The sequence below is a fragment of the Rana temporaria genome, chromosome 6 (assembly GCF_905171775.1).
Source record: "Rana temporaria chromosome 6, aRanTem1.1, whole genome shotgun sequence".
NCBI classification, from domain to species: domain Eukaryota; kingdom Metazoa; phylum Chordata; class Amphibia; order Anura; family Ranidae; genus Rana; species Rana temporaria.
Window position 1 is genome coordinate 114,304,762 of NC_053494.1, and position 13,619 is coordinate 114,318,380.

The 13,619-nt window shown below is 44.9% G+C and overlaps 1 protein-coding gene across 1 annotated transcript in view; it reads right to left on the reverse strand.

Annotated features, from left to right (window-relative positions):
• Nucleotides 1–13,619, reverse strand: part of ORC2 (origin recognition complex subunit 2) — a 92,397-nt gene that overhangs the window by 45,614 nt on the left and 33,164 nt on the right. Inside the window, exons 8-11 of the mRNA XM_040357201.1 lie at nucleotides 4,217–4,383; nucleotides 3,974–4,072; nucleotides 3,465–3,574; nucleotides 1,861–1,993 (exon numbers count right to left, since the gene is read on the reverse strand). Of these exons, the coding sequence (XP_040213135.1) occupies nucleotides 1,861–1,993; nucleotides 3,465–3,574; nucleotides 3,974–4,072; nucleotides 4,217–4,383 (509 nt within the window). The remainder of the gene's footprint in view (nucleotides 1–1,860; nucleotides 1,994–3,464; nucleotides 3,575–3,973; nucleotides 4,073–4,216; nucleotides 4,384–13,619) is intronic.

A 13,619-nucleotide genomic window follows, 5' to 3' on the forward strand; every position in this document is an offset into this window, starting at 1 on the left:
CATGTGATGACGCCGGTTCCTCTCTCCCCTCTCTGTACCGATCGGTACAGTGTGTGAGGGGAGAGCGGGTGGCAGCAGCGCTGTGGGCTGGATCTGTGACAACTGCAGTCACAGATCCATCCATCCATGCTCTGCCATCCCTGCAATACTGTGCAATACTCTGCCTTCCCTGCCATACCCCGCCATACTCTGCCGTACCCTGCCATGCTCTGCCGTACCCTGCCATGCTCTGCAGTCTTCTCAGCCTAGAGGTGAGATGTGGGGTCTTATTGACCCCATATCTCACTGTAAAGAGGACCTGTCTTCCCATATTCCTATTACAAGGGATGTTTACATTCCTTATAATAGGAATAAAAGTGATCAAAAATTTGGGGGGGGGGGGGGGGGGTTGGAGTGTCAAGCTAAAATAAATAAAGTAAAATGAACAATAAAAATTATATATTTTTTTTTAAAGCGCCCCTGTCCCCAGTAGCTTGCAGAAGTGAACGCATACGTAAGTCCCGCCCACATATGAAAACAGTGTTCAAACCACACATGTGACGTGTCGCTGCAAACGCTAGAGCGAGAGAAATTATTTTGGCATTAGACCGCCTTTATAACTAAAAAGATGTAACCAGTAAAAAAAATGTAAGTGTTGCCTATGGGGATTTTTAGGTATCGAAGTTTTGCGCCATTCCACGAGCGTGTGCAATTTTGAAGGGTGACATGTTGGGTATCTATTTACTCGGCATAACTTTATCTTTCACATTATGCAAAAACATTGGGCTAACTTTACTGTTTTGTTTTTTTAAAGCACATAACTGTTTTTTTTCCCCAAAAAAAAGTGAATACAGTGCGAGATAAAAAAGTTGCAACGACCGCCATTGTATTCTCTAGGGTCTCTGCTAAAAAAAGCATATATAATGTTTTGGGGTTCCATCTAATTTTATAGCAAATAAATGATAAATTTTTACATGTAGGAGAGGAATGTCAGAATTGGCCTAGGTGTTCCAGAACGCCTGATGGTACTCCCTGCATGTCGGGCCTCTGTATGTGGCCACGCTGTGTAAAAGTCTCACACATGTGGTATCGCCATACTCGGGAGGAATAGCAGAATGTGTTTTGGGGTGTAATTTGTGCTATGCATATGCTGTGTGTGAGAAATAACCTGCTAATATGACAATTTTGTGAGGAAAAAAAAATCTTGATTTTTGCAAAGAATTGTGGGAAAAAAATGACAAACTTCAAAAAACTTGCCATGCCTCTTTCTAAACACCTTGGAATGTCTTCTTTCCAAAAAAAGGGTCATTTGGGGGGTATTTGTACTTTTCTGGCATGTTAGGGTTTCAAGAAATGAGAATGGCCGTCAGTACTTCAGGTGTGATCAATTTTCAGATATTGGCACCATAGCTTGTGGACTCTATAACTTTCACAAAGACCAAATAATATCCACCAATTTGTACTTATTTTTACCAAAGATATGTAGCAGTATAAATTTTGGGCAAAATTTATGAAGAAAATTTACTAATTTGTTAAATTTTATAACAGAAACAAAGAAAAATTAATTTTTTTTACAAAAATGTCGGTCTTTTTTCATTTATAGCACAAAAAATTAAAAACCCAGAGGTGATCAAAATACCACCAAAAGAAAGCTCCATTTGTGTGAAAAAAAGGACGAAAATTTCATTTGGGTACAATGTTGTATGACTGAGTAATTGTCATTCAAATTGTGAGAGCACCGAAAGCTGAAAATTGGTCTGGTTATTAAGGGGGTTTAAGTGCCCAGTGGTCAAGTGGTTAAAACAAGGCACATACAATTCACAAATAAAACAATCAAACTGCAACAAATACAAGAACTGGTTATTAAAGAAGGACCCTTACTGATTTTATTGTAATGCCTGGAAAGAATCCATTGATGACAAGGTGGAGAGAATCCTGTAGCATCGATGTTCTAAACTTCTCTATAAGGTTCCTCTTGGAGCCCAGACCAAACAGGATGATATTGAAACCAATGCTGATAAGGAAACACAAAGAACTCACTTAATAAAAGACAAACCTGCTTCCATTAACCACTTCCCGACCTCCTCATGTACATTTACGTCGGCAGAATGGCACGGACAGGCACAATCACGTACCTGTACGTCCTCTGCTAGACGTGGGTGGGGGGTCCGATCGGGACCCCCCCCCCCCCCCAGTACATGCGGAGGTCGGGTTCGTTCGGGGAGCGATCCGGGACGACGGCGCGGCTATTTGTTTATAGCCGCTCCGTCGCGATCGCTCCCCGGAGCTGAAGAACGGGGAGAGCCGTATGTAAACACGGCTTCCCCGTGCTTCACTGTGGTGGCGCATCGATCGGGTGATCCCCTTTATAGGGGAGACTCGATCGATGACGTCATTCCTACAGCCACACCCCCCTACACTAGTAAACACATACACAGTGATCCCTAAATTTTACAGCGCCCCCTGTGTTTAACTCCCAAACTGCAACTGTCATTTTCACAATAAACAATGCATTTTAAATGCATTTTTTGCTGTGAAAATGACAATGGTCCCAAAAATGTGTCAAAATTGTCCGAAGTGTCCGCCATAATGTCGCAGTCACGAAAAAAAAAAATCGCTGATCGTCGCCATTACTAGTAAAAAAAATAAAAAAAATAAAAAATGCAAAAAAACTATCCCCTATTTTGTAAACGCTATAAATTTTGCGCAAACCAACCGATAAACGATTATTGCGATTTTTTTTACCAAAAATAGGTAGAAGAATACGTATCGGCCTAAACTGAGGAAAAAATAATTTTTTATATATGTTTTTGGGAGATATTTATTATAGCAAAAAGTAAAAAATATTGCATTTTTTTCAAAATTGTCGCTCTATTTTTGTTTATAGCGCAAAAAATAAAAACCGCAGAGGTGATCAAATACCACCAAAAGAAAGCTCTATTTGTGGGGAAAAAAGGACGCCAATTTTGTTTGGGAGCCACGTCGCACGACCGCGCAATTGTCTGTTAAAGCGACGCAGTCGTCCTGAACTGTAAAAAACCCTTGGGTCTTTAGCCAGCATATTGGTCGGGGCTTAAGTGGTTAAAGATCAAAAGGCTATAACTACACTATGATTTCTTGGTATTCCCAAATCAATGCCTAGAAGTGTGGCAGCCCTACCCACACCTGTGTCTGTTTAGAAAACACCCACGGTACCATGTGCTGAAATGTGCACCTACAATTGCATGGGCACACAGTCCCTATATACTTCCTGTGACTGGGCTTTTACTAACAGATTAACTTTCATTTTACAGTGATCAATTGGATAAGCTATATTGATAAAACCCTCATGACACTGTGTCCTTTACATTCAGGGGCAGACAGAAATGGACAGCCACACTATGAGCAAGACAGTCATAACGAAGTGCGAAAAAAAACCCACAGGTCACAAAGATACAAAAGTACCCCCTGGTCATGAATATGGGTATGCACACTTGAGAACTTACTGCAGCTGTAACATCCACTTGTAGAATAGTTCTTCATATTTTTTGTTCAGGTAGCGGAGATCAGCAGCAAAGGTAGATGGGGTCTGGTCCAAAAGTTTACGTAATGTTTCCTGCAGGTATTACAATTTGGATAACTGGTTAAAAAAATGTTGAAGTGATATTAAAGACAGATTTTTCTTCAAATAACAAATATGTTATACTTTTGCACAGAGCAGTCCTAATCCTCCTCTTCTTGGGTCCCAAGTCAGTGCTCCTGGCCCTTCCCTCCTGCCAAGTGCCCCCATAGCAAACAGCTTGCTAGGGAGGTACCCGAGCCACTGCTCTGTGTGTCCACTCACACAAAGTGTGGCTTGGCCCCACCCCCACACTCTCCTCATTGACTTGCTGCCTGTGATTGACAGTAGCGGGAACAACTGGCTCCCACTGCTGTCTCAGCCAATCAAAAGGCAGCCCCCTAATACCAGAGTCCCATATCAATTAAGCAATGTGCACATAAATTTGGTTTATACCTGGTCTAGCTTTGGAGTCTGGAGCTTTTGCAATGTCCTATCGGAAGTGAGGACCTTGGAACTGCTGTGAGCTTCAAAGTACTCTTCCACCAAGTTGCTCTGTTAATGAAAAAAAAATGAAAGATCGTTTTACAGGTCACAAAGCTTTTATTTATGTCACTTACCACTAAAACCCTCCAAGCAAGACAAAAGACATTTTTTAATTTTTAAATCGCAGGCTCACAGCTCAAAACTAAAACTTACTTTATTCTTTCCTTTTTTGGAAGGTGTTTTACCAGGAGTCTGAGACCCTTTGCTTGGCGTTTGTGATGCTTTACTTGGTGTTTTAGCAGTGGCTGGCTTTTCTTCCATCTCTTCATCAGAATCAGAGGCAGAATAATCACTCTCACTCTCCGACCTTAAATTTGGTGCTGTAAGAAGGAAACAAAATACGAAAGATGGCTATACATGCGTTATTTCGCTTGGGCGTAGACTTACTGTGGGCATGTCCAGTTAGGCTATGCTGATACCAGGTTTAAATCTAGATGTTTAGTTAGTTATACCAGCAAGCAAGACTTGGAATAACATTAAAATTACAAACACACACAATGGCGTGATTCACAGCAATCATTATTTCCCAACTCCTCTGTGTACAAATGGCTACATACGGTTTCAATTAGAGATGAAGCCTGAAAGTAGCACACCTCTGCTGTGCTCCCTAGAAAATGTATGATGCTCTATTAATCCAGTGCCATAGGCAAAACAAAACATGAAAATTATTTAAAAGCCCCTTAAAAAAAAAAAAAAAAAAAAAAAAAAGATTGAATTCAAAATCATTATATAGGCTCCCTTTAAGAAACAAGGAAGCAGGAAACAATAGCAGTTTAGTTTATTTACCAATTGTACTGAAGGCAAATTATGAAATAAAATGCAGGTTAAACATTTTATTGGCTCTTTGATCATGCAGCCCCATGCCAAGACAATGAATGCTCCTGCACAACCAGAAGTGGCGTATTGCTACATACATTTCATGTACACAACAGCCTCTGTTATTATTGAGGTACATACATGGCAATATACATCTTCCACCGCATTTCTAATTCTTTAAAAGGCACTGTCCCTACAAAATATCAGGAAGAGCCACAACATACAGTAGAGGGGAGCAGGAATACACACATGGAACTGTTGGATACTTGCAGCTGCCATGAAATGGAGGAGTTTCAGGCTGCTGAAAAGGCAAGCATACATATAGCATTTTCTTTTACAGTCTTTTTTTTAATTTGCAATGACAAGGTCGCTTAAAGTTCGTATTTTATTTTTTTTTTCTTAAGATTGTCAAAGTTGTTTTGAAAATAAAATTAGCCACATAATTCATTAGAGTAGAGCTAAAAGTAAATTAAAGAACACTCTAAAACTGCAAGTTAGAATTTGTGCATGCATGCAGATCTGTACAAATGTGTGCTTGCATTATCCATGTACCATCTTAACTAGTTTGTTCTTTAGCATTATACCCCCCTTCACACAGGCACCATCAAGGTAATTAAAGTGGAGTTTCCATCCCAAAAAAAGAGATTTTTAACCTCTTCCATACCGGGCAGTTATACACCCATCCATACCGGGCCTATTCTGGCACTTCTCTCCTACATGTACAAATCATAATTTTTTTGCTAGAAAATTACGCAGAACCCCCAAACATTATATATGTTTTTTTTAGCAGACACCCTAGGGAATAAAACGACGGTCATTGAAACCTTTTATCTTGCACGGTATTTGCGCAATAATTTTTCAAACGCCTTTTTTTGGGAAAAAAATTGTTTCATGAATTAAAAAAAATTAAAAACAGTAAAGTTAGCCCAATTTTTTTGTAAAATATGAAATATGATGTTACACCGAGTAAATAGATACCTAACATGTCACGCTTTAAAATTGCGCACACTCATGGAATGGCGCCAAACTTCGGTACTTAAAAATCTCCATAGGCAACGATTTGAAATTTTTTACAGGTTACCAGTTTAGATTTACAGAGGAGATCTAGTGCTAGAATTGTTGCTGGCACTCTAACGCACGCGGCGATACCTCACATATGTGGTTTAAACGGCGTTTACATATGTCGGCGGGACTTGCGTGTGCGTTCGCTTCTGCGCGCAAGCTACCGGGGACAGGGGCGTTAAAAAAATAAATTTTTATTTCTTTTTTTTTTATATATATTTATTTCTTTTTTACACTTTTTTTTTTAATTTTTTTTTTTTTTTTATCACTTTTATTCCTATTACAAGGAATGTAAACATCCCTTGTAATAGGAATGTGTGTGACAGGTACTCTTTATGGAGAGATGCGGGGTCAGTAAGACCCCACATCTCTCCTCCAGGCTGGAAAGCATGAAATCGGTGAAAAAAAATTCACCGATCTCATGCTTGTGGTTGCTTAGCAGCCGCAATCGCGGCTTTGTTTACTTACGGGACCCGGGCGTGACGTCATCACATCGCGCCCGGGTCCTCCGACGGTCATAGAGATGACTGGTGACCATCTGGTCACCAGTCATCTCTATGCTTCCTGCGAGCGCCGGACGATTCGTTCTCCGGGCCCCCGATGGCACGGGAGAGCCCGGAGAAGCACCGGATGGCGGCGGGAGGGGGGGGGATGTCCCCTCCCGCCGCCTGTAAGAACGATCTAGCGGCGGAACCGCCGCTATGATCGTTCTTACGTTGTGCAGAATCGCCGGCAGTTTAGAAGGATATCTGAATGATGCCTCTTAGCTGCAGGCATCATTCAGATATCCACCCGGAAAGCCCAGGACGTCATATGACGTCCACTCTGAACGGCAGAAGTTCTTTGTGGACGTCATTTTACTATGGGCCGGTAGGGAAGTGGTTAATACAGCTTACCTGTAAAATCTTTTTCTTGGAGTACATCACGGGACACAGAGCGACATTCATTACTATATGGGTTATATGGAGTACCTTCAGGTGATGAACACTGGCAATCTCAAACAGGAAATGCCCCTCCCTATATAACCCCCTCCCATAGGAGGAGTACCTCAGTTTTGTAGCAAGCAGTATGTCTCCCAAAATGGTCCCCATAAGAGGGGTGGGAGCTCTGTGTCCCGTGATGTACTCCAAGAAAAAGATTTTACAGGTAAGCTGTATTAAAAATCTCTTTTTCTTTATCGTTACATCACGGGACACAGAGCGACATTCATTACTATATGGGATGTCCCAAAGCAATGCTTACAATGAGGGGAGGGAGAACATCTCCAAGACAAAAGGATTTAATTTAGAGAATACTCAAATCATAATAAATCCAACTTAGTTGAGAAAAATAATCTTAAATTTTAAATTTAACTCAGAAAAGAGGAGCCCCCGGAATCCGAGGGTCTCAAACTGCAGCCTGCAGCACTGCCTGCCCAAAGGCTGTATCAGTATTCCTTCTTACGTCCAACTGGTAGAATTTTGTAAACGTGTGGACAGAAGACCAGGTTGCCGCCTTGCAAACCTGAGCCATAGAGATCTGGTGGTGTGCTGCCCAGGAGGCGCCCATGGCCCTAGTAGAATGAGCCTTTAATGATACTGGAGGCGGCAACCCTTTCAAGCCGTAGGCCTGAGTGATTAATTGCTTAATCCACCTAGAAATGGTGGACTTTGCAGCTGCCTGCCCCTTCTTGGGCCCATCCGGTAATATGAACAGCACATCTGTTTTCCGGATCTTCTTTGTAGCTTTAAGGCCCCTTTCAGACGGACGGCTGTTTTGCCGCAGTTAAAAGCACTACAAATGTTTTGTGAAATTCAAGGCTCCAGGCACTGCGATTAGCTGCATTTGCACATTGCGATTACATGCGTTTACGTGCGTTTAACTGCGGTTGCGTTTAGCTGCGGTATTCATTTCCATAGCAACCATTTGTTTCTTTTTTTTTGTTTGGGTCCCTTGAATTCTAAAACGCTGCTATCCGCAGTTGACAAAAAAGACTGCGATTACCTGCGGTTATGTGCATATAGCTGCGCTACATCGCACCTGGACGCATTAAATTCTATTTTTTCTATTCGCACCAAACCGCATGTAACGTAATCGTGCGTAAACGCTGTGTGTGAATGGGGCCATAGGAAAACATTGTGTGCTTTTAGCTGCGGTAGAAAAATAGAAAATCCGCAGCTAAAAGCACCATTCTATCCGTCCGTCTGAAAGGGGCCTAAGATAGGCCTTCATGGCCCTGACGATATCCAAGGTATGCAGCAACCCTTCCTTTCTGGAAGTAGGTTTAGGGAAGAAGGATGGTAATACCAAATCCTGGTTCAAATGAAAACTGGATATAACCTTCGGTAGGAAGGAAGGATGAGGACGGAGAACGACCCTGTCCTTATGAAAAATAAGATATGGTTCCTTACAGGATAAGGCCGCCAGTTCCGATACTCTTCTTGCGGAAACTATGGCGACCAAAAATACTAACTTCCTTGTCAGTAAAACCAAAGGAATTTCAGCCAACGGCTCAAACGGTTGTTTCTGTAAACTTGACAGAACAAGGTTTAAATCCCACGGGCAAAGCGGGGATTTAACTGGAGGTTTAATACGTAAGACCCCTTGAAGGAAGGTCTTAACCAGCGAGTGGGTGGCCAGCGGCCGCTGAAACCACACTGACAGAGCAGAAATCTGTCCCTTGATTGTGCTTAATGCCAATCCTTTATCCACTCCTAGCTGGAGAAAACTTAAAACTCTATCAATGGTGAATTTGCGAGGAAGCCATAGCTTGGACTCACACCAACCTACATAGGCCTTCCAGACCCTGTGATAAATCACCCTAGAGACCGGTTTCCTGGCTCTGATTAGGGTAGAGATTACTTTCTGAGACAGACCTCTACCCCTGAGAATCAGGGATTCAGCTTCCAGGCCGTCAAATTTAGATGCCGTAAGGCAGGGTGGAGGATCGGACCTTGCGATAGCAGGTCTGGCCGTAGAGGAAGAGTCCAAGGGTCTCCCACTACCATCCTTAAGATTAGTGAGTACCATGCCCTTCTGGGCCATGCTGGAGCTACCAGGATGACTGGTATGTGCTCCACCCTGATCCTGCGCAGCAGGCGGGGTAGTAACTGAAGCGGGGGAAACGCATAAAGAAGTTTGAACTGATGCCAAGGGCAAACCAGCGCATCGGTTCCGCAGGCCATCGGATCCCTTGAGCGGGACATGAACCTGTCTAGCTTCTTGTTGAGTCTCGATGCCATGACATCCACGTCCGGCACTCCCCATCTTTGGCAGAGTGCTTGAAAGATTTGTGGATGCAGAGACCATTCCCCCGGCCATAGAGTCTGGCGGCTTAAGAAGTCCGCCTGAAAGTTGTCCACTCCGGGAATGAATATTGCCGATACGCAGGGCACATGAGCCTCTGCCCATAGGAGAATCAAGCTCACCTCTCTCTGAGCGGCTTGACTCCTGGTTCCCCCTTGGTGATTTATGTATGCCACAGCCGTGGCATTGTCTGATTGAATTCTCACCGGGAACCCCTGCAATTTTGACGTCCAAGCCCTGAGGGCTAGTCGAGCAGCTCTGAGCTCCAAGATGTTGATGGGCAACTGCTCCTCTAGCTTTGCCCAAGTACCTTGGCGAGTGCAACCATCCAAAATTGCTCCCCAGCCTGTCAGGCTGGCGTCTGTGGTCACTATCTTCCAAGCCACTGGGCTGAAAGATCTCCCCTTCAGTAGGTTCTGAGGGTCTAACCACCAACACAGACTTTGTCGGACTCTTGATGAGAGCGGCAACGGGATATCCAAGGCCTGTGGCCTTCTGCTCCATGCTGACAGGATGGCTGCCTGCAGGATGCGAGTGTGACTCTGGGCGTATGGTACCGCCTCGAATGTGGCCACCATCTTGCCTAGTAACCTCATACATAGGCGAATAGTCGGTTCCTTTTTGCTTAGAACCAGTAGGATTAATTCCTTGATGGCTTTGACCTTCCTCAGAGGTAGAAACACTCTTTGTTGTTCTGTGTCTAATCTCATGCCGAGATATTCCAACTGCCTTGTGGGCTGGAATGCTGACTTTTCTCGATTTAGGACCCAGCCGAACTTCTCGAGGTATTGGACCGTGAGGGCCACTGCTCGCTCCAAGCCGGGAGACGAGTGATCTATGACTAGGAGGTCGTCCAGGTATGCTAGGATCGTGACCCCTTGGATCCTTAGTTTGGCTAGGATTGGAGCTAGGACCTTCGTGAACACCCGGGGGGCCGTAGCCAACCCGAAGGGAAGCGCCACGAATTGGAAGTGACGCGAAGCCACCATGAAGCGTAGATATTTTTGATGTGGCTGATAAATTGGAACATGAAGGTAGGCATCCTTTATGTCTATGGACGCCATGAAGTCGTCCTTTTGGAGTGTGGCAGCTGCTGACCGCACGGATTCCATCCGAAATGAGCGGATCTTTAGGTATGCATTTACCATCTTTAGGTCCAAAATTGGCCTGACATCTCCATTGGACTTCGGGATGATGAATAGGTTGGAGTAGAAACCTAGTCCCTGTTCCAGGACTGGTACCTCTACTATTACTTCCTGGGAAAGTAGATGATTTAATGCCGACATTAATGCGGCTTCTTTCTCCGGATCGTTTGGAATCCTCGACTCCTGGAAATGAGGAGGAGGAAACTTTAGGAAATCTAATTTGTAGCTCGTGGCCACGGAAGACCGTACCCACTCGTCGGGAATGCTGGCTTCCCAAACCTCTGAAAAGAGTCGCAGCCTTCCCCCCACCTTCGTGGGTGGGGGCGCCCCTTCATAAGGGCTTGGGGGCTGGTTTTGCTGGTTTGCGAAACCACTGCTTTCTGCCTCTAGCAGCCTGTCCTTGAGACTTGCTGTTGAAGCCAAAGTTTGCTTTCGCAGGAGGCCGTCGATACTGTTTGGCATTAGAGGGCTCCTGCCCAGGGGAGTACTGTCGTTTAAACGCAGGCCCCTGAAACTTCTTCTTAGTTGGCAAGAGAGTACTTTTGCCGTTTGAAATGGTCTGAATGTATTTATCTAGGTCTTCTCCGAAGAGTCGTCCTCCATAGAAGGGAAACCCTACCAGGAGCTTCTTGCATGGGGGCTCGGCCTCCCAGCTCTTTAACCATAAGAGTCTTCTCATATGGGTAAGGGATAACGATAAACGTGACGCTTGCTGGATAGAATCCTTAATTGCGTCTACTGTAAAACATATGGCCCTAGGGACATCCGAAAATTCTTCTGCCTGCTGGGCAGGAATAAGTTTAAGCATCTGCTTAACTTGATCCGATAATGCTTGAGCAACCCCAATCGCAGCCACCGCTGGCTGTACTACTGCCCCTGCCGTAGTGAAGGAGTTCTTAAGTAGTGCTTCCAAGCGTTTATCAACTGGATCCTTGAATACCTGTATGTTTTCTACAGGGCATGTTAACGACTTGTTAACACATGAGATGGCTGCGTCCACTGCAGGAGTAGCCCATTTCTTGGAAAATTTATCTTCCATAGGATATAGGGCAGAGAATCTTTTAGGTGGTAAGAAGATTTTATCTGGCTTGTTCCAATCTTGGAACAAAACTCCCTCTAATAGAGGGTGGATCGGAAACACTGCATTGCTTTGAGGCGCCCTCAGTGAGCCCAAAGCTGAAACCGTTGATACCTGGAGATCTGGTACTGGCAAGTTGAATGCATTATGGACCAAGTCCGTTAAGGCTTGAATCCACCAGCCCTCCCTTTGGGAGACTGCTCCAGACTCCTCTGTATCCGGATCTTCGATCCCTGAACCTACTTGGTCCTTGTCCAAGAGATCGTCCAATTCCCCTGAGGAAAGGACCTCCTCTTCTGAGGGTCCACGCTCGGGCGACGGAGATCTAATCCGTTTACTGCCCCGCATAGCTGTGGCTATCATTTTTCCCATTCTTTTCTCCATCTCTCTTAAAGAGGTGAGTAATACCTCGTCCGTGACCATCTTAGGGTTGGACTGACCCGCGCCAGCTCCAGCCCCAGATCCCGATGGCCCCAAGGCTCCCTGAGGGGAAAGCAGCGGCATAGCTTTGTCCGAGAACTCAGACTCTCTGGGGGAATCCCCACCTCTTGTACCCTCTGACCCGGATGCCATGGTACAATACCGAGGTACACCTGCTACCTATTGGTACTTGGAACTATAAAAGTTAATTGCCCAAACACCTGTTTGGGGGATAAAAATGCTTCCTCTCCCCTAGATGACCCTTTTTTCTTTTTTTTTTTCAAATCCAGGAAAGAAAAATCATTCTGTCCCCCTGAGTAGTATTGCAAGAAAAACTATGAGATGGAAAGAAACAGCCTATTTCTAGGCTTGAAAACAGTCTTCTGAAGACTGCAATATTCTTTTTGGCCACTGTGTGTCCTCGGCGCCCCGTGCTGCCGCTCTGGTCTTTCCTCCCCAGTTCCAATGTATCGAATGCTGTTTGGAACGAAAAAGAAAGGGCCGCCCCTTCCTTAAACCACTGACCCGCCCTTCCCCCCTCAGCTAAACGGCGCGAATTGCGCCTATAACACGTGAACGCGCGCCCGCCGATAGGGGGGGGGGTTGGGGGGAAGGGAGCCTCTCTGCTCCAGCTGGAACCACGAGGAGGTCAGCGTTTTGCCTGCTTAGCAGGCTCTGAGGAGGAAGACTGATGGAGCATCGCCTGGAGGCTTGCAGGCAAGCATAGCTCTCTGACACACACATACATTTTATATTACACAGGCCCTGCTCAAATGCTTTTCCAACACTACAAGGGAGGTCACTTCTTATGGGGAAAAAATACACATAGAGCCATCCTATCATTAAGATATGTGACTAGTTTGCCAGATGCAGCGCATAACTTTAGGCATGTCCCCTGTGACCCCCCAGAAAAAACCTGCTAAGAACCAAGTTCCGCAAGTTTTCCCCTCACTTACCTGCTCCATGCCGCAGGACTTTGCCAAGCAAGACGCCCAATCTTCCCCCATCTCCTTGGGGATGTCTAGACCTTCAGGCCCTGGGTTCCTATGAAGGATCCACTGTCCTGGGCCCATATAGCACTCTGGCAACAGAAACATTAGGCACCCAAAGGTTTCTAAGTTCTGGGCCCAGGGTCCAGCTCTCTAAAAAGAAAAGCATTATGGGCTATACCCCAAGGGTTTGGGGTCCGGTTACTGACCACTTTAGCGCTGAGGCCGTTGGACAGAACCAGTTAGCTCACCTAATCCCAAGGATGCGGAGGCAAGCTAAACCATGACCAACACCTAAGACACTGGCGTAAAAACTGAGGTACTCCTCCTATGGGAGGGGGTTATATAGGGAGGGGCATTTCCTGTTTGAGATTGCCAGTGTCCATCACCTGAAGGTACTCCATATAACCCATATAGTAATGAATGTCGCTCTGTGTCCCGTGATGTAACGATAAAGAAATGTTTTTTCATTATTGTGCTCATTAGTTTTACTTATCTGGAAATGCCTGTTGCTATGCGGTCCCACGAAATCTGCCTTTGGAATCACCTAGGATTCTGACATCATCTCCCTCTAATGCTTCTGGGAAATGTGTGTTATTTCCCAGGATTCAGTGCTCTACCCAATTATCATTCCCCATCCAAGACTTCCAGGAAGTAAGTGCTTGTGGGCTTCATAATGCCCACAAGCAAAATGACAACGGTGTGTACATAGTTTTATAAACTATCTTTTTTTAATAACTATGGGGAGCGGCGGCGAATTG